The sequence below is a fragment of the Girardinichthys multiradiatus genome, chromosome 19 (genome assembly GCF_021462225.1).
Source record: "Girardinichthys multiradiatus isolate DD_20200921_A chromosome 19, DD_fGirMul_XY1, whole genome shotgun sequence".
Lineage (NCBI taxonomy): Eukaryota > Metazoa > Chordata > Actinopteri > Cyprinodontiformes > Goodeidae > Girardinichthys > Girardinichthys multiradiatus.
The window spans coordinates 5,194,330-5,217,825 of NC_061811.1; the positions used below are offsets into that span (position 1 = coordinate 5,194,330).

At 38.0% G+C, this 23,496-nt stretch overlaps 1 protein-coding gene across 4 annotated transcripts in view; it reads left to right on the forward strand.

Moving 5' to 3' along the window:
• myo6b (myosin VIb) overlaps positions 1-23,496 on the forward strand; it is a 62,942-nt gene that overhangs the window by 1,340 nt on the left and 38,106 nt on the right. For 2 of the 4 annotated variants that reach the window (XM_047345985.1, XM_047345987.1), the window contains exons 2-17: positions 3,679-3,825; positions 6,256-6,325; positions 6,413-6,486; positions 8,714-8,843; positions 9,167-9,272; positions 10,389-10,444; positions 10,523-10,620; positions 10,718-10,882; positions 12,969-13,049; positions 14,793-14,801; positions 15,540-15,720; positions 17,510-17,654; positions 18,832-18,989; positions 19,341-19,432; positions 19,840-19,912; positions 22,931-23,058. In XM_047345985.1, coding sequence (XP_047201941.1) covers positions 3,709-3,825; positions 6,256-6,325; positions 6,413-6,486; positions 8,714-8,843; positions 9,167-9,272; positions 10,389-10,444; positions 10,523-10,620; positions 10,718-10,882; positions 12,969-13,049; positions 14,793-14,801; positions 15,540-15,720; positions 17,510-17,654; positions 18,832-18,989; positions 19,341-19,432; positions 19,840-19,912; positions 22,931-23,058 — 1,683 coding nt within the window. In that variant the 5' untranslated portion in view covers positions 3,679-3,708. The remainder of the gene's footprint in view (positions 1-3,678; positions 3,826-6,255; positions 6,326-6,412; positions 6,487-8,713; positions 8,844-9,166; positions 9,273-10,388; positions 10,445-10,522; positions 10,621-10,717; positions 10,883-12,968; positions 13,050-14,792; positions 14,802-15,539; positions 15,721-17,509; positions 17,655-18,831; positions 18,990-19,340; positions 19,433-19,839; positions 19,913-22,930; positions 23,059-23,496) is intronic. The other 2 variants (XM_047345986.1, XM_047345988.1) reach the window with 1 other exon arrangement.

Sequence of the window (23,496 nt, forward strand, 5' to 3'; positions counted from 1 at the left end):
TCTGAGTTCCTTATTGTTGTTGATTTGGGTTCAGTGGGTGGCTGACCTTGGATATCTATCGTTGGTCTACTTTGTATTGCAGACTAGTTATGAGCCGGTTGATGGAATCAAGGAACTTCAAGGTTTAAAGTCGCTAACATTTTACTGTCACACCGTTCTTATGACATGAAGTCATCTTAAGGAGATGCAAGACAAAGTGCCCATGTTTTCTCTGGGTCCATTAATGCACTACTGTTCCTTCCCAACTTGGAGCTGTGCACTGCTGCTCAGCTGGCTGAAAGAAAACTACTATACTTTTTTTCAGGCTTCCAAAATAAATAAATGTAGCTTTTTGGAAATAATTCCAGTCGCGAAATACATGTACAGTCCTAAGGAGCGTCCCACATGTCACTTTCATTAACACTGTAAAAATATAACGTAAAATTCTGCGACATAAAGATTATCTGAAAACTACTACCCGTTTTGTTTGTTCTATTTTAACAATTTTAAGTATCACAATTATCATATTAAATATATACTATATAACATTATATAGTTTAAATATTACATATTTGTGCTATTTATTGTACATAAGTCATTTTTATTTAATTTTATTCAAATATTGCTACTTGTTTTTGCACATTTACCTGACTATCTGCACCCAACTTGTGTGTTACTAAGAGCTGCTGCAACAAATTCATTTCTCCGTTGTGAGATTAATAAAGTCTGTGTTATCTTATCTTATTATAAATGTATGTAATTTTGGTTGCAGTTGGAATAAATGTTGGTTTTCAGTAGAGATCGACCAACCAATTGGCCAGAAAATCCGCTAATTACCCCCTAATCACCTCTGATTGGTGACCAGCAGGTCAAAGAGTAAAATCTGTCTGTTTTAATCTTCCTTAATCAATAAATGCATCAAAACTGAAAAGTAAACACATCAAACTAAAACTCGAACTTTTTTGAGTTTAATAAAAATCAGGAACATGAATTTGGATTATCTTCTAACTCTATATTTTTGTTTGAATTAACACTAGTACCTCTATCAAGAAATCTCATTCCATCCATAGCCGGGTCGCGGAGGTAGTGGTTCGTGGAGGGAAACCTAGACCTCCCTCTTCCCAGCAACACCCTCCAGCTCATTCTGGGGGATCCTAAGGCCAGTTTGGATATAATATTGTCTCTGCAGGGAGTTCTGGGTCTCCTCCCGGGGCCTCCCACCAGTGGGAGGTTCTTGAAAAATCCCCATCAGAGTCACCCCGGAGACATTCTGATCAGATGCCCGAACCATCTCAAGTGACTTCTTTCGATACAGAGAAGCAGAAGCTCCACTTTGAGCTCCCCTCAGACAGATTTCCTCACTCTGTTGAAGCTCCAATCTGACTGTCCAGCCCATGATCCATCCTATTATCACTCGTGAACCTGCAGCACATTTATCTTCTATGTGTCATTAAAATAAAATAAAATTGAAAAAATGGTCAATATTTAAAAGTGCAGTTCACAACTTAAGCAAACAGAAAATCTGTATGAGCCAGGAAAAACTGATCGGTGAGTCCCTACATTTCTGTTTTAAATGAAAGCAATTAGTTCATGCTACATATTATTATTATTCTTTTTGTGTAAATACCATGTACTAGTCTGTGAGTTACATAAAATGTATAGTTTATCATACTGCACTGATTTATCTAATGTTCAAACCCTGAAGCTGAAAGTCAATAGTTGTGCCATTCACATTTATCACTAAGGTAAGTGTTTTAGTTTAGTTAACTTCTTCAACTCATTCTCATTAATAAACATTAGATGAGACTGCACATAAAATTCATGGATGGTCTTTAGAAATTCAGCATGTTTTGAAGGGAATTTTGGGTGCTTTAACTGGATGACTCAACATGGGCTGGTGCATTAAATTTCCACGATATAAAAAATTGAGTATAAATACCACAGTTTTACAGGATCACAGTATCTTCTAGGGATGCAAAATGGTGGGAAATCATGCAGATATTCTCCCTGAATACTGTGATGAAAATATCAGTAAATTAATATTTAATAATATGGAATATCAGTTGCCATGAATCACATTTTCCGCACCCCTAGTTTTATCCCCCGTTGTTGTAAGGCTTCCAACACTCTCTGTGACCTTTACCATCTTTGGCACTGCCATCTGTACATGGTGTGGGTCAACGAGAAAAATGTATACCTTCATAAAATTGCTTTTATTTAAAACACAGCTTCTTTCTACAGCTTCTTAATTGTATACCATATTAATTATTACAGCTATAAGAATGTTATCTATAACATTTATTTATTTTATTTCAGCAAATTGACTTATTATAATAGTAGTTTCCAAGTGGTTAATATTACAACTGATCTGCTGTTTATAGAATAACACAAGTTTAAGAAGCTGGTATCAGCTGCTTGAATAGTTTGGCTATTTGCTCCAGTAGTAAGTTTACATTCTAACAGATATGATCCGACTGTAGTTTTAAAACATTCATCCATGGATCCATTGCCTATACCCGCTTGCCCATGCAGGGTCGTGGGGAGGCTACTTTCTCATTGGATAAGAGGCAGGGTCCACTCTGGACAGATCACCAGTCCATCACAAGACTTCACACAGACACACAGGGACTCATACCTAAGGGTAATTTAGAGTAACCAGGTAACCTAACCGTGATGTTTTTGGACTGTGGAAGGAAGTTGGAGTACCTGGAGAAAACTCACACAAATCCACGCAGAAATATTCAAACCCAGACCTTGCTGCAAGACAGCAGTTCTACCAACTGCACCACCATGTCACCCAGCTTCAAAACGGTGTTAATATTTCCTAACAGCCCAGTTAGTCTTATTTGCACATTAGGTAAAAATGCAAGAGCCTTGTTTCAGTCAGCTGACTGGCAGTTCACAGCTACAGGTGGGGGAGGAGCAACAATATGTTACTCTGGTCACCCTGACAATTTTATCGTATCTCATTAGAAGGATTGTAAACAGTAGGTACAGTAAATTTAATGGTTTTAAAGCTGTAACTTTTTAAATCCCGTTATCTATTACTGATCATTTTCATTTGGCCGGTCATGTTGAGTCACTTGAGGTCACGTTGTCTCCTCAATAGATGGCAGGAACCCTGCAGGGGCTATTTGCTGTCACACTGGACTGGGAAATCCTCTCTTATAAGATCAGTAGGGAGATAACAGGTTAATGGAAAGCAAAGCAGACAGCAGCAGCTGGTCCAAACCCACTCAACTAATGTAAAGGACTGGGAAATGTCACTGTTGATCAATTTGCTTTTCATACTGAGCTTTCAGGTACCTGTGGCTACTCTGATGCAGTCTTTCTGTGTCACATGAAAGATATTCTAATTGTAGTACAAATATTGTAAAATAATGTCATGGAATATGATATTAAAAAAGGCACAGAGAGCTGATTTCAGTCTATTTAAGACATTTAAATTCCCCTTTCAGACTTTTGTAAATAGCAGTATTGATTTTGATCAGCTGTGCAGCTCAGATGAAAGACTGAAGTATTCATTTTGCATCAGATCATGCATTGGGAAGTTGCTCATTTCACAAACTACGAATCAGACTCGGTTTTAGGAACTGATATAAAAAATGCAAATCTATGTGTCCAACTTTGCATAATTGTACAAACAGGCTCGTCTCTTTTGTGTCGCCCACCTTCCTGTTTCTGTCCCTCTCTCCACAGTAGTGCGGCTGTGCTAATAGGAGGTAAGACATGGAGGATGAGAAGCCAGTGTGGGCACCCCACCCCACAGATGGGTTCCAGCTGGGCGTTATCGTTGACATAGGAGCCGATGCACTCACCATAGAACCACTGAACCAGAAGGGCAAGGTGGGTCATCGCACACAAACTGTGACTCTCTCAGTTTACAAGCAAGTTTCACTCTGTACATTTATTGAGAAAAATCATGTGCATTTGTTGGGTTTATCTAATCTAATCTAATCTCAAAAGGGTCATGAATCTGCTCTTAACACATTACACCCAAACCATAGATTCAAAGAAAATATTCTGTCAAAAATAAATTCTGTGAACAAAAATTCATTTCCTGTAATTTTCCTTCAGTTAGTCTTCAGTGCGATTTCAGGCTTGAAGGCGTCAGCACAACAATGTGCATATTGAGAGAAACATGAGAGACCACATGTACAGAAACATAAATAAGTAAAGAGTAGCAGCAGGTGCGCTGATAGCGTTGCCTGGAGAGAGAGCAGCTCATTAGGAGGTAAAGGCCACCTGTTACACCTGAGTCACCACAGGCCTACAACAAGCAGCCCTCTGATGTTTACAGCAGTCACCCACTGGAACAGCTTCTTCTTCTTTGGTCTGAAGGCGTTTTCTCTTCTTAACTAGGAGATGTAGGCTACTGACTGCTTTACTGGTTACTGTTAGTCCTGCCTCACACTTAAAGCTTTGTTTACCAAAGATTTAGATCAAGAAATAACAAGATTTTAAATATTTACAGGGTAAACTAGCAAGAATGTTTCAGTTCTAAGTGCTTTTAATGAAGCTGCTTAGAGAACTGAGCGGTGGCACTGCCCCTCTCACACCTATTGCTGTGTATTGCCAGTTAGCTGGCGAACATAAAGCTTTACCTCGCTGAAAACAAAAACTAATTTGGCATTAGGGAAATATTTACGTTTGTAAAAAAGTTTGGCCAATCAATGAAAGTTAGATATAACTTTATTTTATCTATAATAATATTTTACATTATTTCATCAACTGTCAGATTCCTTGTGTTAAACTCCTGAACCAATGAGTTTTCAGCAAGGACATAATTCTATTTTAATACTTTTTATTGGTCTTATTTCACATAGAAATGTAACTTTTTCTGTTTTAATGAGCCGTAATCATCAAAGTTAACAGAACTAAACAAGTTAAATATACCACTGTGTGTGTGTGTGTGTGTGTGTGTGTAATAAATGTATTTAATATGACTGTAAATTAAATTAATTTACTTTTCTGTTACTCTATATTATTTTGGTCATTTATTCTGTTGCACCTGTATGTCACATTGTTAAAACAAATGGAAAGAAAAACACACAGCAGCACTAAACCTCTTTCAGTGGAGGTTTTAAGGCAGACTAAGCTGCTTCATTTACATATTTTACTTCAGATATTTTGTTTAATTAGTTCTAGAGAAGCTGTTGTGGTATTATTTACTTAGGTTTTACTACTTCCTGCAAACTTTTGTCACATGCTGCTCCTATGGAAATGATAGATTTGCAAACCATCTGCTTATGGAAATCCGATTCCTGAGCTGGAGAGGGAAGTGTTTTTAAGATGCTAAAATTAAGATACATATTAGTTTGTAAAGATATCCATGAGACAGAATCATTGTTTTCATCTCTAAACATCTTTATTTTACCACTTGTCCCATTCAGTGGACCCCTGAAGCGTGTCCTTTTTCTCAGCAGACTCATTAGTGCCTCTGTTTGTGCATCAAGGTTTATCGGTTAGAAATTATTCACACAGTTGTTAATGTGAATGAACATTTCTATTTTTGTGCCAACATCCTCCCGGCGGCAGACAAAGCTTCCCTTGTTTATGATCACCGGCTCCCTGTGGTAATAAACCGTGCGACATGGTGCTTTGGGTTATGTTAACTCTGACAAGCATTAATATAGAAATGGGAGGATAATTACCATTAAATATAATGGAGTAATCATGGTTGATGAAATTCAAATAAACTGCAACTATAAAAACATATGATTGCCTTGACTGATTTGTCTGTAGCAGGTTCTTTTTAAAAAGTAGAGTTTGTTACACTGGTTCCTTTAAGCTTCATCTTCTCCCATCCTCATACACACCGCTCACCAACTCAGTCAGGTGTTCAGATCCTGTTGCTCTCCAACCAAATTATTCATCATGCTGCCATGTCTCCCCTTGTTTCTCTCACAGCCGACTTGTTCCGTTGAGTTTATTTCCATTGGGTCAGACTCAGAAACAATAAAGTGAGAGCAGCAGTAACTAACACACTGATGTCACATTGAGCATCATTACAGCGATCTTTAATTATGATACATTTTCATGTTTATGCCTGTTTTATTTGCTTCTCTCCATGCCTAACAGTCAGATCTGGCTTTTCATCCAAAGCAAACTGTTTCCTAGTAACAAGTAATTGGTGTATAATTTACTTGTAACGTAAACAGTAAAATCATTTGTGCATAATTGAACCGAACGTCGCTTGTTCCTTTTATTTTTTTTCTTCTTCTTACAACTGGCATGGTGTAAATCTTACCTTTATTGATGTGGTTCATGTTACAGACTTTTCTCGCTCCAATGAGCCAAGTCTTCCCAGCAGAAGATGATGTCAACAAACATGTCGATGACAACTGTAAGTTTTCAGTTTTTAAAAATGTGTACATTTTACTTACTACTACTTTAATTTGACATGAAATCTTCTTTTTTTCTCTCTTCACAGGTTCCCTCATGTACCTAAATGAAGCCACTCTTCTCAACAATGTCAAAGTTCGGTACAATAAAGACCATATCTATGTATGTTTTTACTTCAGTCTGTAATTTACATCCTTTACAACATTTGAATGTGCCTGTGTTCCATAGACCTATAGAGGCTAAGTAAAGCTTTTTGCTTTAATACCTTCAGCCTTCCTGTTTTCAGATGAAGTCCCCTGCTCTCTCTTTCTTGCTTTCTTGGGGTCTGAATGAAACACAAAATTCAGTTTCCTTTTAAAAAGATGATTTAATCTCTGTGCCTCCTCTGACGTAATCTATCTTTTCATTTGTACAGGTCCTTCTCAAAAAATTAGCATATTGTGATAAAGTTCATTACTTTCCATAATGTAATGATTAAAATTTAACATTCATATATTTTAGATTCATTGCACACTAACTGAAATATTTCAGGTCTTTTATTGTCTTAATTTGGATGATTTTGGCATACAGCTCATGAAAACCCAAAATTCCTATCTCATAAAATTAGCATATTTCATCCGACCAATAAAAGAAAAGTGTTTTTAATACAAAAAACGTCAACCTTCAAATAATCATGTACAGTTATGCACTCAATACTTGATCGGGAATCCTTTTGCAGAAATGACTGCTTCAATGCGGCGCGGCATGGAGGCAATCAGCCTGTGGCACTGCTGAGGTCTTATGGAGGCCCAGGATGCTTTGATAGCGGCCTTTAGCTCATCCAGAGTGTTGGGTCTTGAGTCTCTCAACGTTCTCTTCACAATATCCCACAGATTCTCTATGGGGTTCAGGTCAGGAGAGTTGGCAGGCCAATTGAGCACAGTGATACCATGGTCAGTAAACCATTTACCAGTGGTTTTGGCACTGTGAGCAGGTGCCAGGTCGTGCTGAAAAATTAAATCTTCATCTCCATAAAGCTTTTCAGCAGATGGAAGCATGAAGTGCTCCAAAATCTCCTGATAGCTAGCTGCATTGACCCTGCCCTTGATAAAACACAGTGGACCAACACCAGCAGCTGACACGGCACCCCAGACCATCACTGACTGTGGGTACTTGACACTGGACTTCTGGCATTTTGGCATTTCCTTCTCCCCAGTCTTCCTCCAGACTCTGGCACCTTGATTTCCGAAGGACATGCAGAATTTGCTTTCATCTGAAAAAAGTACTTTGGACCACTGAGCAACAGTCCAGTGCTGCTTCTCTGTAGCCCAGATCAGGCGCTTCTGCCGCTGTTTCTGGTTCAAAAGTGGCTTGACCTGGGGAATGCGGCACCTGTAGCCCATTTCCTGCACACGCCTGTGCACGGTGGCTCTGGATGTTTCTACTCCAGACTCAGTCCACTGCTTCCGCAGGTCCCCCAAGGTCTGGAATCGGCCCTTCTCCACAATCTTCCTCAGGGTCCAGTCACCTCTTCTCGTTGTGCAGCGTTTTCTGCCACACTTTTTCCTTCCCACAGACTTTCCACTGAGGTGCCTTGATACAGCACTCTGGGAACAGCCTATTCGTTCAGAAATTTCTTTCTGTGTCTTACCCTCTTGCTTGAGGGTGTCAATAGTGGCCTTCTGGACAGCAGTCAGGTCGGCAGTCTTACCCATGATTGGGGTTTTGAGTGATGAACCAGGCTGGGAGTTTTAAAGGCCTCAGGAATCTTTTGCAGGTGTTTAGAGTTAACTCGTTGATTCAGATGATTAGGTTCATAGCTCGTTTAGAGACCCTTTTAATGATATGCTAATTTTGTGAGATAGGAATTTTGGGTTTTCATGAGCTGTATGCCAAAATCATCCGTATTAAGACAATAAAAGACCTGAAATATTTCAGTTAGTGTGCAATGAATCTAAAATATATGAATGTTAAATTTTCATCATGACATTATGGAAAATAATGAACTTTATCACAATATGCTAATTTTTTGAGAAGGACCTGTATATGATAGAGTTAGGATGTTCTTGTGGTACAACAAATGCTACTATTCTCGTAGATTAAGTAGCAGGTTGTAGAGAAGAGAGATAAGATCACTGTACTTGTCTCCCTTGGGAAGAACTTCCAGGTGGTATTGTGGGAGGGTCATACACCGGTCAGACAAGGAAACCCTGCCTTTAGCTCAGTTACTCACTTAGGAAATTAGAAACAGCTGGTGAATGAGAAATTTAAAACATGAAAAAAGGTTTAGGGTGTGTCTTGCTAGCTTTCAGCGGTCTCTCTTTTGCCTCTGTTATTGTTTTTTTGTTCAGAAATCTAAATTATGCATCTACAGTGACCCTAATAGTTCTTGCATGTGTATTTCCTGCAGACCTACGTGGCAAATATCCTGATAGCTGTTAATCCTTACTGTGATATACCGAAACTGTATGGTCCTGATGCCATCAAGTCATACCAAGGAAAATCCCTGGGAACTCTGCCACCCCACGTCTACGCTGTAGGTGAGAGCTCACACCTCTCAGCCTGGGTTACATTGTAATAGTGTTTGCATAAACAGCATGCAAACTTTGAACTTCCTGCTCAACAAGTAAGGATGACACTTAATGTCCATGTAGCAGAAACATGCACACAACCAGGGAGGAGGGAACAGATTCACACTGACTAATGAGTTTTCAAAGTCTTCACACCCAGATGTTGTTGCTGGTTAATTTCTATAAATCTGTACTGTTCTTTGTTTTTCCTACAATAATGCATCATTTTATGTTATAAATATGCAGAGATTATGACAAATTTAATAAGTTGTGTTTTGTCTTGTTTGTTTTAGCGGACAAAGCCTACAGGGATATGAAAGTCCTAAAGATTAGCCAGTCCATCATAGTTTCTGGTGAATCTGGTGCTGGAAAGACTGAAAACACCAAGTTTGTTCTCAGGTATATGAATCCTTGTTTCCTCTGTCTTCATATTCCTGTTGTGTTCTTTCTAATTGAGTTGATTTACTTCAGGTTTTTTACATTGCTTTGCAAAACAGTTCATGGTCCTTAGATCATTTTTACTTTGAGTCATGTTACGACTATAAGCCTAAATTTAAGTTATTTGGATTTTATGTGACACATCAACTCCAAATAGTGAATAATTGTGAAGTGTAAGTAAAAAGATCAATAGCTTCCAAACATTTTTACAAAAACAAATCTGAGAAGTAAACTGTGTGGTTTAGATCAAAGCATATTTATTTGTTAGAATGTCCCAAAGTAGAAAACTAAATCCACCTGAGAATCTGTTGTAAGACTTGAAGATTGGATGCTCTCCATTCAATCTGAGGTGAAACTATTTTACATCTCCAGATATGCAAAGCTGTTAGAGACATACTCTAAGAGGTATTAACTCAGGAGGGCTGAATAAAAATACATGCCACACTTTTTAAATACAAAAATCTAAACAATCAATAAAGGATTATTTGCCTTCCACTTCACAAGTATGCACTACTTTGTGGTTTATTACACAGCATCCAATAAAATACTTTAAAGATTGTTATAAAATGAGAAAAAATGTTTAAGGCTAAGGCATACCTTTGCAAGGGATGATCTTTCATCTTATGAAAATAACAGATCTTGCCATATCATCAGCAGGTGTTTACTTAAATAGTCTCTAAACATTGAGTTACAGTGTGATGTCAGAGAACAAACTTTATTCATTATTTTAAATCTGGGGTTTTACAGCTGCAAGATCACCGACTTTAAGTTATTCCTCTGGCTGTAGGGGTGCAAACCAAACAGAGATGGATTTCCATACATAAAGTACACACAGAAAAGTTCAAATCTGCAGGTCTTTAGCAACAAAGCTAAACCTGAAGATGGGAAATAAAGTCCAGCATCAAAACACAAAACTACTCTTATCATTGCCTCAATGCTGTTTAGAACGTTACAAACAGCACTTATGTGTATAACTTCATTATTGACACTGCAACTGAATATTCAGCAAGCATTGCTGCTTTGCAAGGTAAAAGTGAGCCATCTGTTTATCTTTCCTGCTTCATGTTCATGCTGCAGATACCTGACAACAACATATGGCAGCGGTCAAGATATTGATGAAAGAATTGTAGAAGGTAATTTATGGTGGATTATCTGTGCATTGTTTGATGATGAGGTAATTCTGACTGTGCTTTTTCTCCTTTCTATGCCAGCAAATCCCCTTCTGGAGGCATTTGGAAATGCAAAAACTGTCCGTAATAACAACAGCAGTCGATTTGGGAAGTTTGTAGAAATTCACTTTAATGACAAGGTTAGTGGTGATGACATATTTTTCAGTTTTGTTTCTTGTTTCTTTGTCTCACTGACAAATCAGCTGTTAAGACGGGACTTCTCTTGTGTGTCACCAGAATGCTGTTGTGGGTGGATTCGTCTCCCATTACTTGTTAGAAAAATCCAGGATCTGTATGCAGAGTAATGACGAGAGGAACTACCACATCTTCTACAGGCTTTGTGCCGGGGCTTCTGAGGAACTGAAGAAGACATTACACCTGAACTCCCCGGATAATTTCAGGGTGAGTGTGTGAAGATAAATACAAGTCTGCTGTTGCAAAAACCAAAATAAAAATCCTTTTCGTCTTTTACAAGCCTTCCAAAAGTATTCCAATTCTTTAAACTTTTTCAGTTTTTGTCAGGTTAAAACCTAACCTAAATCGATACCTTTCACTAGAGAACAGCTGCAAGACTTGCAGTATACGTCTATCAGCTTTACACATCTAGAAACTGAAAATGTTGCTCATTCTTCTTTCCTAAATAGCTCACGCTCAGTCTGACTGGTTGGAGATTGTGTTTGAGCATCAATTTTCAAGTCTTTCATAGATTGTCAGTTAGATTTGGGTCCAACTGACAATCCATAAAGTAGTGCATAAATGTGAAGTGCCAGGCCAATAATTTGTTGATGATTTTCATATTTTTATATAAATAAAAAAATATGAAATGTGAGACATGCTTTTATTCCACCCACCTGAGTTAAAACTTTAAGAACCACCTTTTGCTGCAGCTAAAGCTGCAACACTTCTGGAGTATATGCTTCAGGCATACCATATGGAGCAAATGGTTGCCTACATGTGCCAGGGCAGTTTTGCTCTTCAAAAAGGATATCTCAAGACAGTATCCTAGTTGCATGATTAACTTTATTAATCCAGATTCAATCTAGTATCAGTGTAGACAGGCCACATCGATGTTATAGTAACCTGTGTTGCATGATCGTCAACCATTTTGAGTAATTGTGTGTTGGTGCATGGATGTGTGTATGCGTGTGTGTTTGTGATGGTGGGTGGGCATATATGTATAAATACGTGTTGAGTGTGAGTTTGTCTGCCTCTAACAGCTTTGCACTTCTAGAGACTGAAGCTTATGTCCTGCCGTCTCTGTAAAATAGTTCAGCCTCAGTCAGAGTGGATGGAGAACATCCAGTCTTCAAGTCTTACAACAGATTCTCAGGTGGATTTAGTTCTTTACTTTGACTGGGCCATTCTAACAAATATAGCTCTGGTTGTTCGTTTAGGCTGGAAGTTGAACCTTCACCCTAGTCTCAAGTCCACTGCAGCCTCTTACAGGTTTTGTGCAGAGTTACTTTTCAACCACACATAGGTTCTACTTGTAGGCAAAAACATTTAATCTTTGTCCACCTCTTCTTCCAAATGTTTGCTGTGGTCCCCTACATGGCTCGTGACAAACTGCAAACACAACTTCTTATGACTTTCTTTAAACAATGGCTTTTTTTCTTGCCACTCTTCCATAAAGTCCACATTTGTGGACTTCATGCTAATACGTGTCTGGTCAACATATTCTTCCATATTCTCAAACTCTCCAGCTCCTCCAGAGTTACCACGGGCCTCTTGGCTGCTTCTCTGAATAATGCTCTCCTTGTCCTGCCTGACAGTTTAGGTGGACTTCCATGTCTGGTAGGTTTGCAGCTGGTCCATCCCCTTTCCATGTTCAGATGATGGATAGAACAGAGCTCTGTGAGATCCTCAAAGATGCTTTTTTAAATTTTGTCACACTAGTGGCCTTTATTTTGTAAGTTGACCAACAGGAAATGGGATGGAGACAGAGGGGAAGACACAGAACCCGTGGCAGCCGCGTCGAAGACTGTAGCCTCCGTACACGGGTCGCTGCGCCACCGCCACGCCCTCCCACAGATGGGTTTTTTGTTACTAATTTGCACGTGGTAATTTCTGAACCAGTTGGCTTCATTGGATTTTATTTAGAGGTATCATGGTAAAGGGGTCTGAATGTAAATGGACATCATACTTTTCAAAACTTTATCTGTTTAAAAACTGTGAAAACCATGCAACTTATCCACAAACCTATAAAACCTGAAATATTAGAGCCTTTACCAGAGCAACAAGCACCTACGGCTGTTCTTGTAGATGTTTGTCAGCATTTCAAGTCCCCAAGGCCTCTTCATTACATTAACAGAAGCAGTTACGTTGATTTGCTTCTAGTCATCCACAGAGTAATACTTGAATAAATCTTTCAACAGTGAAAACCTGTAACAGCAACGTCCACAGAGGATTTCCCACCAAGGCTGAGTTAAATATTTCTAAATACTGACATTATTAAATAGTTTCTTTGTGGATTGTTCATTTTTTGCAGTACCTGAGCCGAGGATGCACCAGATACTTTGCCAGTAAGGACTCTGATAAACAAATCTTACAGAGCCGCAAGAGTGCCGAGGTAACCTTCTCTCATGTCATGTCTAATGGTTTGCAATGTGGTCTTTCTGCACAATAAATCATTTATATCGAAATACAATATTCTATTATCAACCTAAATGAGGATTCTCTATTTTGTAATGAATCAAACTTTCTTTTTAGGAAAAACAGACTGATATATTTGAAATGGTATTCATGAACTGGCTTGTAGCATCTGATGAATTATGGACAGAAGGATATAATTACACACTCCTGTGTAGCAAAGCTCACTAATTAATATTGTAAAACAATAAGCAAACTTATGTTGCTCTCTCAGGGACTCATTAGATGTCTTCATTTCATTTTTATTCTGTAAAAAGGAAAAACAAATTGATAATTATATACATTACACACAGAGTGAAATATTTTAAGTGTTTAATTTTGTTCGTTTTAATGAATTCTGCAAATTCAGGCTTTCAGAAAATGTAAATATTACATGAAACCTATGTAAAAAGCGGTTTTAATACAGAAATGTTACGTTTTGATCAAACTATGGTCTACACAATCATGAGGAAGACTGCTGACTTGACGCATGTGCAGCAGACAGTCACTGACAACAATGACAAGGAGGGTAAGCAACAAAAGGTCACTGGTAAAGAACCAGACTATAAAGAGATTTCTGTATCCAAGTATAGTAATGGAGAGTTGAGTGGAAGAAAAATGTGTGGTAGAGTAAGGTGGGCAAGCAATAGGGATACCTGCAGCCTGAGAGGATTGTGAGGCAAAGCCTTACTTGAGGGACTCCAGCTGGAGTCAGGGATTCAAAAGGTATGACCCACAGGTGTCCAGGACATGGGCCACAAATTCTTGTGTTAGGCCACCCCTAAACTGGAGTCAGGAGTATCTTATCTGGGCTAGGGAGATAAAGCACTGAACAAAATCCAAATCAATTCCCAGAGTCTGCAGAAAAAGTGGAGAGCCACACAATCCAAGCTGCTGAGGTGCATTGTGAAGTTTTCACATTCGGTGATGGTTCCTCAGAGTCCGCGTACCAACTAGGAACTCTTAGAGTACTTCATGCTTCCTTCTGCTGACAAGTTTTGTGGAAGATTTTATTTTCCTACAGGACTTGGTACTGACACACACTGCCTACTTTAACCACCATGGTGTTATCAACCAGCTGATCTGATCTAAACCTCACAGAGAATCTATGAAGTATTGTCAGAAAGATGAGAACCATCAGAACCAACAATGCGGTTAGCTGAAGGCTGCTATTAAAGCAACCTGTGCTTTCTGGACACCTCAGCAGAATCACAGGCTGTTCTCCTCCATGCCACACTGCATTGATGCATTTCTGTATTAACAATCCTTCTGTTTTGTTCTGAATATTTGGAGAAAATACATTTTGGGTTTTTATTATGTGTAAGCCACAACCATTAGAATTAACAGAAATAAACACTTGAAATGTATTACATGAAATAGTTTTTCAATAATATTCTAGTTTATTGACATGTACCTTTTTTTAAAAAAACAATGTTTACAACTGGAATTATGAAATTTTTAGCTGCATACTAAAAACTGTTCATCTGTTGTGTATTTAATTTTTCTTTTACCTTATTGTATGTATTTGAAATCAGTCATCTAATTATAGTGTGCTTACAACATCTATAACTTTAATACCTTATTGATGAACGTCCTGTGGGCTCTAATGTAAGTAAAATGATGTGATTTATTTATTTCTGATTATGTCCTTGCATCTCTCTGTCCCATCTCTGATAATAAACAGGACAATAAGGTGATTGTTTTTCCCCTCCCTGTTTCTTCCTCCTGTGTTTTTTCTAAACTGTCAGAGCTTTAAATGCTGCTGCTTATAATAAAAACAGGACATGGGTGCATGCTGGTTCGTCTTTGCGCTTGCATGCTGGCATTGGATCTGGGTTTGGTGTTGCTTAATTATTCAGCTGTTTTCAGAGCTTCAAGGCAAATTTTACATTTACTTTGCTTGTGTGCAGAATAATTGTTGAATAACATTTTATACACATGTAGCCATGTTACCATCATATAAAAAATGAAGCATTCTGTTCCAGTAGGGCAATATTTTAGAACTGAAAATGTAAAACTGACATTTTCTTCCATTTTTAATTGTTATGTAACAATTAATCTTCAGCACTTTACATGATTCATTATGATGTCACACTATTCTTATTTATTTGTTATTAATTATTTTGTTCATCTTATTTTATTTATATTTCATTGGCTTCGTTATTTCAAAGGTGTAAAATAAAGCACACGGTACCTGCAGAGTAAAACCTGCTAATCAGTGTTGCTCCATAATGCATCGAGTCTGCTGAGTGCTGCTGGTAGAGGCCTTTTAGTTTTTCTGCTTTCAGTTTTGTGTTTGGGTTCAGTTCAGTTCAAGTCTGGGTCATTAAGAAATATTAAACCCAGTTTTACAGCATGGTGTTTGAGGGAAGGACTTGATTTAAGCAGAACTTTTACTTTACCTTCTTTAGTTTGTAACTTTCTTGTGCAGCATGTGAAGGTGGGTTCTCTCAGAGACCCTCTTCTGGACGACCAGGGAGACTTCAACAGGATGTGTGTGGCCATGAAGAAGATCGGCCTGAATGACACAGAGAAACTGGACCTTTTCAGGGTTGTCGCTGGTGTTCTGCACCTGGGAAACATCGACTTTGAAGAAACTGGGAGCTCTTCAGGTGAGACAGAATCAATAATAAGGAATATTTGTGAAAAATCATGTTATTCTGCAGGATTCAGAAAGAAAATCTTGAGTTGAATAACCACTTTATTCCAGGGCCTTGCAAGCATATTCATTGACCTTGAACTTTTCAACCTTTTTCAAAACCCAACCTTCAGTGTATTTTATTGGTGTTTTATGTTATAGATTAGCATGAAGTAGTGTATATTTGCAAAGTGGAAGCAAAATGATTAGGTATGGATCGGTTGGAAAGTTTGGGCCGATTGATATTATTTATATTTCACGACACTTTCAACATTGCAACAAAATGAGCACCCCGCTCACATTGCTTCATTGCATAAGTTAAAACACCCCCCAAATCCTGCGCTGCATCACTATCTCTGTCACATGACCACAACAAATACCTTTTAAATCATTTTAGAAATGGAAATCTGAAGAGTGGGGCATGCAGTTGTATTCAGCCCCTGCAGTCAATACTTTGTAGAACCCCTTTTGCTGCAGTTAGAGCTGCAAACAGTGTTTCGAGGTATATGTCTACCAGCCTTGCACATCTACAGACGGACGTTTGGCCCATTGGAAAATAACTTAAAGTCTGTCAAATTAGACAGGGGTGGTCTGTAAACCTCAATTTTGAAGGAGGTCTGTTACTTTGACTGGCCCATTGTAACACATAAACATGCTTTAGTATAAATCAGCACATTGTAGCTCTGGCTGCATGTTAAGGGTGGTTGTCCTACTGGAGGGTGAACCTCCACCCTAGTCTCAAGTCCCCTGCTGCCTGTAACAGGTTTTTTTCCAGGATTGTCCTGGATTTGGCTCCATCCGTCGTCCCATCAACTCTGAAGAAAAACCATACCCACACCATGGTGCTGCCACCTCCATGTTTCATCATAGGGATTGCGAATTCAGGGTAACGTGCAGTATTATTTTTAAACCATGGACTGTTTTTTAAATGGAGGCTAAAAAGTTCAATTGTGAGCTCCTCTGACCAGAGCATCTTCTTCCACATGTTTGCTGTGGTCACCTTCATGGCTGGTGGCAAACTGCAAACAGGACTTTAAACAATGGCTTTCTTCTTCCAACTCTTCCATAAAGGGCAGATTTGAATTTTATTTAGTGATATCAGAAAATGGGCTAATTACAAATGTTTTGTATGTGTAGAATCTATGTTTCTTTCTACTTCTCAGTTATACACTACTTTCTGTTCTATCACATAAAATCCCAATGAAATACATAGAGATCGGGTGTTAAAATGAGAAAATGTGAAAAAGGTCAAGGCTTATAAATGCCTTGTAACAGTATGTTGCTTTTTGTAATTCCTTTATTTTTATTTTTTTAAGTTGTATTTTTATACATTTTTGTAAATGAATAGTTGTAAACACACATGCATTTTATATTCCATTAATGGATATTACATTGTAAACCTTATGTACACCTACAGCTTAACAAAAGAAGGAAAACAGTGCGTACAACTCCAAAAGAGAAAAAACAGGAGAAGGCTGAAGGAGCTCCAAAAAATCTTTCAAACTTTAGTTTCGATTATCTCGATTTTTTTGACCACTACAGCTTAGTCTGAGGGAACAATAAAAAGGCAAATTCTGCCACAGATCTCTTTATTTTCATTGGTCGATTGTTTTCTTTTCTTTTATAAAGGTATCTGTAAAATGAATTAAATCTAACCTTGATCATTTCTCTGTTTGAAACGTTCAGTAAAAACAAAACATCACAAGATGATTGTTTGTGAGGTTTTGTTTTTTATGTATGCACTTTGTTGTTTTTGCTCTTAGGTGGTTGTATCATGAAGAACCAGTCAGACCAGACGTTGAAGTGCTGCGCTGAGTTGTTGGGCCTGGACCAAGACGACTTGAGGGTCAGCCTCACAACTAGAGTTATGCTCACTACAGCAGGGGGCGCCAAAGGCACAGTGATCAAGTAAGATGAGTTTCAGTTTCTCATTATTTGTTTAAAAAAATTAATCTTCTTTCACTGCAGAAAAAAGGTATTAACTGATTAAACTTTGAGGTAAAGGCTGTATGTAGACAGAAACTTTTAAATATAGCTAAAATAACAAGAGATTGGTTAATTAGAGTTAAAACAATGAGTGCACAGATGACCAGGAACTGATTCTCTTTTTCCTGACATCAAACAGTCCTAAACAACTAAATTGTACTTTAAAACGACCTTCAGGTTAGAGAGCATACGCAATGAGTAAATGATATTAACACTGCTCCTCTGTACTTCGGTGGTAATGCCATGTTTGGTAGATTAATATTTTAAAAGGGGCCAGATGCTGGCCTGGACTGGAAGTGTTTCCTCCACATTAATAATGCAGCTTGTGTCTGAGGAGGCAGGGGAGCGTGGCTTTGGTACAGTGAAGCCCCCGTGTCTTGGGAGCGGGCGGAACAAAGGGCGACTGTCTTTGTTACTAAGCTGCAGAAACATCCAGTCGTCCCCTGGGAGGCAGAGGGCAAGAGAAGGCGGGGGAGAGGCTACAGAGTCTTTTAACTCATCAGATAAAACATTTCAACTGATAAAGATACCAGTCACTGAGACCAATTATAGCAGTGCTTTATGTTTTAAATGTATTTATCTTTCTCTCTACTGAAAACTTTAAATTCTGCTTAGAGACTCTTGTTTTAGATGGACTACTGTATCTGTTATAGATGAGGATTCCACTGGAGGGCTTTCTGAGCCGAATATTAAAAGGAAGTAGTTGGAAAATATATAAGACTGCAAAGGAGAGCTATTTCAATTTTAAATGCAGCTTCTTCCCGGCTGGGACAGTTCAGTTGAACTCTTTGGCCTTTGGAGAGGTGCCCTTTGTGAGATCAGGTAACCTCTGTGAATAATTTGATAATGAATGGTGGGTAAAGCACCATTACTCATTCAGGTAGAATTCTAGGTTCACATTTTTGTTTTAAAGCCTACGTTTTAAATGAAACGCTTAGCTGGATTATTAAGATCTAAGCAGCAGGCCCCTAACGTTTCATATCAACATGAAAGCGTCGATGCCACATTAACAATGGGGCTGATTGAAAAAAGTAGAAACAGGCCAGCATGTCCCAGATACAGGCTTTCTCTCATTGCCCCGTTTCATGTGTCCCTCCAGGGTGCCTCTAAAGGTGGAGCAAGCAAACAATGCTCGGGACGCCCTGGCCAAGACGGTGTACAGCCGCCTCTTTGATCATGTGGTGAAACGTGTCAACCAGTGCTTCCCTTTCCAGACTTCCTCCAACTTCATTGGCGTGTTGGACATCGCTGGGTTTGGTAATGAAACGCAGTTGGTGATAGATGCACTCTGAAACTTTGGCTTAAATTTTATGTTGAGTTAGGAAAATATAGGCAATGACTTTTACCTGTAATTTGCCAAAATGTTTTTTCTTTCCTCTTATACGTTTTTCATTGCTTTGTGGATTATCGAGTCTTATAAAGAGAATCTCGCTTGTGTGTGTGGCTCGTTTGGTTATTTAGTTAATATGATGCATAAACTTATCACAGGGCATCTAGCAGGAGAAAATGATTTCCCAACTCCTATAATTAACATAAGCTTTACATTTTTTTCTTCAGAGTATTGATTGAAATTCATGTTTTGCTTCCTCTGTTTTTTCCTTCTCTTAGAGTACTTCGAACACAACAGCTTTGAACAGTTTTGCATCAATTACTGCAATGAGAAACTGCAGCAGTTCTTCAATGAACGCATTCTCAAAGAGGTGGGTGAGCAGCCGGTGGATTAAAGTCCACGTCACGCCACCGATGAGCCAAACTGTTTCTGTTTCATAACAAGGGAAAATGGTTCCCATGCAGAAGATTTGTTTTTCACTTTGCTTTCTTTTTCCTCTGAGCTTTCCTATTAGAATGTTCATTTCTCATGGGACATGTTGAGCTTTTTTCCTCTTATGTGATCCTGCAACATTAAAATATTTCAAGGTCTGTAATTAAAGGCTCTAACTCCTGGTTCTGCTCATTACCTGTTATCTAAAAGTTATTAGTTTGATGCTTGTTGGTTTGTTTCTTGAGGAAGTGGAACATTTTACCAGGTCACTCATAAAAATAAGGCTTTTTTGAATCCAACGTTACCCTCAGAGATTTTCTTTTATTTTATGTTTGGTCATTACAGGAGCAAGAGCTCTATCAAAAGGAAGGGTTGGGGGTTAATGAGGTGCATTATGTTGACAACCAGGACTGTATTGGTGAGTTTCTGTTTTATAACTTCTTAAACGTTTACCATGTTTGTCTTGTCATTACATTTTTTGTTTCATGATTGCTGTGTGCATTTTTATAACCGGTGCTATTATGCTTTTGGTAAAATATGTATCATTCCATACTGATGTGGCTGCACTTAGAGGTAATTTATTTTCTTTCAGGTTTTATTCATTATAATCATTATCTTGGTATGAGTAATTGTTGTGGATTTAGTAAAATTATTTAATTAAGAAATTAAAAGATTTGTTCTGAGTGATAAATTGTGTATTTCACAGCAAGTGATCTCTACTACAAATGAAAAAGAAATACAGAGGTTCTGGTGTCATCACAGTCTGCATTTATGTTGATAATATAAATGTTCACTTGTAATCAAGGATTAAATTTATTAATGAATGCACTAAATTTTATATCCCAGGGATTTATTTTAATAAAAATAAGCACACTAATTCTACAATCTACAAAAAATCTACAAGACTCTTGAACAAAAGCATTCAACATGTTATTTAAACTGATTTAAAGGTTTAACTTTTGTAAAACATAGTTTACTTGCTCTCTCTCTTTTAAGCTTTTTTTTTTCAGTCACAATCTTATCAATAAATGTTGAGGGGAAAGTTTGGGAGAAGGAAAACATGAAGAGGTTTCACAACATCTGACCACGTCGACTTTTCTCACACAAAGAAAAACACCTTAGCAAAAACACCTAAACAGGAATATTATTCAGGAATGCAAATAGCATATTGTAAGGATTTAGCATAATTTAAAGCATTATCATAATGATAAAAAATAAATAATAAATGAAATAATGCTAATTATTGTAATGATAGGCTTATTTTCACTGTCCATTGACACGTAAAGCAATCGACATGTCCTGGGAGACCCTAAACACAACCCACAAATTCCCCTATGCTCACTCCCATTGAGGTGACACCGTCCAATCAGGATGAGGCATTGAAAGCAAAAATCCTGCCAAAATCATTGGCTGCAACTTTCACACACAGGGCAGAGGAGTTCTACACATAGATTTCTGATGTAATCAGATGTTCACAAAATCTTTCCAGCTCTATTTATCACTTGGTACTCTTTGCTTTGCTTTCCATTTGTTTCTCTGGAGACATATCTGAAACTCTGAATTTGATGGACACCAAAGTTCAGAGTATGTAGTACTGTGTTAATCACGTACAACTGTAATAGTAATTAAAGAATAAATACCTGAAACAGTAACGCTAAGTGCTAAATGTTACCTTGGTATCCATTCACATTAGCAACTGTGTTCTCACTGTATCATTAACAATCTGACCTTATTTATGTACCTGTTCGAGTTATTAGAAAATGGCCATAATGAAGATAAGAAAAGGTGTTTAAATAAAGCTAAACCAAGGATTTAAAATGTGTATGCAGTACCTAAAGTGATGCAGTACAGCCACATGGCATTCATCTGAATCCTTCTGGGATCCACGTCAGAGCAGAGAAATACATCTGTTGAAGGAACAAAATTGCAGACTTCCCATCATCATCAAAGCGTGCATATCTGTTTATCTGAGGGGAGCAAGTGCAATAAGTATTTGTGGGTTTTGTTGCCTTTTAGTGCCATCAGACATTGAGATTATGTCCCCTTGTTTTGGTTCCGTTTGTCCTCGAATCAATCCTGGAATTAATGAGATGAAGTAGTCCACGTATCAAGGTGAATGAATTTCGATTTGTATTTCAAAGGTTGTGATTATTCAGGTGTGAGGTTAACTGACAGCAGTGAATAACATTTATGACTTGCAAATGACCATTTGGGATGGCCATTAATTCACTCATCAATCTTCTCGATTTATGCACAGGTGCTTGCTCATGCTAATTTTTTCTGAGGTCCTTGGCTGCAACATTATTCTCTGAACAGCATGCTTTATGAATAATTCACACCTGTCTAAATGAGCATCTGATGAACACGTTTTGTACTTTTTAAAATATTCAAATTCATACACGGTAAACAGTGGAAATTTCAATGAATCCCAAATTCAGACAGAACATTTAGTGGTTATGTAAGTTCTGTATCATAAGAGCCGTAGCATTTCAACATACCTAAAATAAACACATAATGGGATTCCTGTTCCTAAAATATGTCTCAAATGATGAAAAACTGAAAAAAAGCTGCTGTGTCACTGTTTCTAAGTCTGCTCTGTGCGCTGGAGTATTGAAAAAATCCTTTCGAAGCTCTAAGCAGTAGGAAATGACGTGGATTTTGTGCACCGTCGACATTCTTTAGATGCTCTTCCAATTTGAACAGTGTATGACATTCACATGTTTTGTTGCAAAAGCACAAGGTACACTACTATTGTAGTAACATCGCCTCTTGTAGTATTTTTATTTTTCACTTTCAGTTTCAAGCATTTGGCATCCCGAGCTAATTGAAGACCGTGTTTCCATAATGTTGCATGAGATGAATCAGTGTTAGCATGTGGTTATCATGGAGATTATTGAGTTGCAGTCATGTAGCTGTTGCTCATGCTGGGGAATTAAAATCTGTGGCAGGCTGGTTTAGCTGGTGATGAAATAGTTCATGCTGCAGCGCTAATTTATTTATCTACAGCAGCTTATCTGACTACACCATTGAAACGTTAGGTAGATACGCAATAGTGTGATGGGATTTTAATAAATTACATTTTTTGTTTTAGATGCCAAAGCATCTAAAACAAAAAAAAGGGTTAGAGTTAGTGTAATTTATTTTATAAAAAAAGTCTGCATAAGATGTTAATTTTAATTTGAGTGAAATAAAAACAAGCAAGCAGAAAACACAGAAAGAAAATAGAATAAATGTTCAAAGTAATTTTACACAACACACTCCACACAATTACTAACCAAATTAAATGGAACTGGCCTGAAGGCTTATTTACGCGTCTCGTATACAAACATTTCATGTCTCACAGTATCAGCAAATCATAATCCTTAATCAACCTAAATTACATTGTGGACTCAGGCACAAGCATCAGTTGTAATACGATCATTTAATATCTGTCCAGATCTTGTGGAGACAAAGTTGGTGGGAATCCTGGACATTCTGGATGAAGAGAACCGCCTTCCTCAGCCCAGTGATCAACACTTCACATTGGCTGTTCAGACCAAGCATAAGGACCACTTCAGATTGACGGTCAGACCTCTTGGCTGTGCTCCTTTTCTCTTTGGCTTCTTTCACTCTTTCCTGTTCTCGTTTCTTTCTCTTCTTTCACTCCGGATCTCGAGTACTGTTGACCTCCTTTGTGGTCTTTTTGGAGTTTTTGGGAATATCTTACTGCCCGTTCATAGTGTCATTGTGATCACTCATAGTTTTTGCTGTTTATTACAGCAGTTCTTTGATTGACACACAGCCCCCTTATCTCTCCCCCCGTTGCTGTCTTTGTCCGTATTGTTTGGCAGTCAGTCTGATTATCTGCGAACATAAAATCCTTTTAAGAATGTAGCCTTGACACTTATTCAAGCTTATGATTAGAGGTGGCTGGCTGCAGCGATGCCATTGTTGTCTCTCAAAAGAAGACTGCTTTTAATAGGGTGAAAATCTAATGTGGAAAGCTTGAGTGTTCTGTGAGCT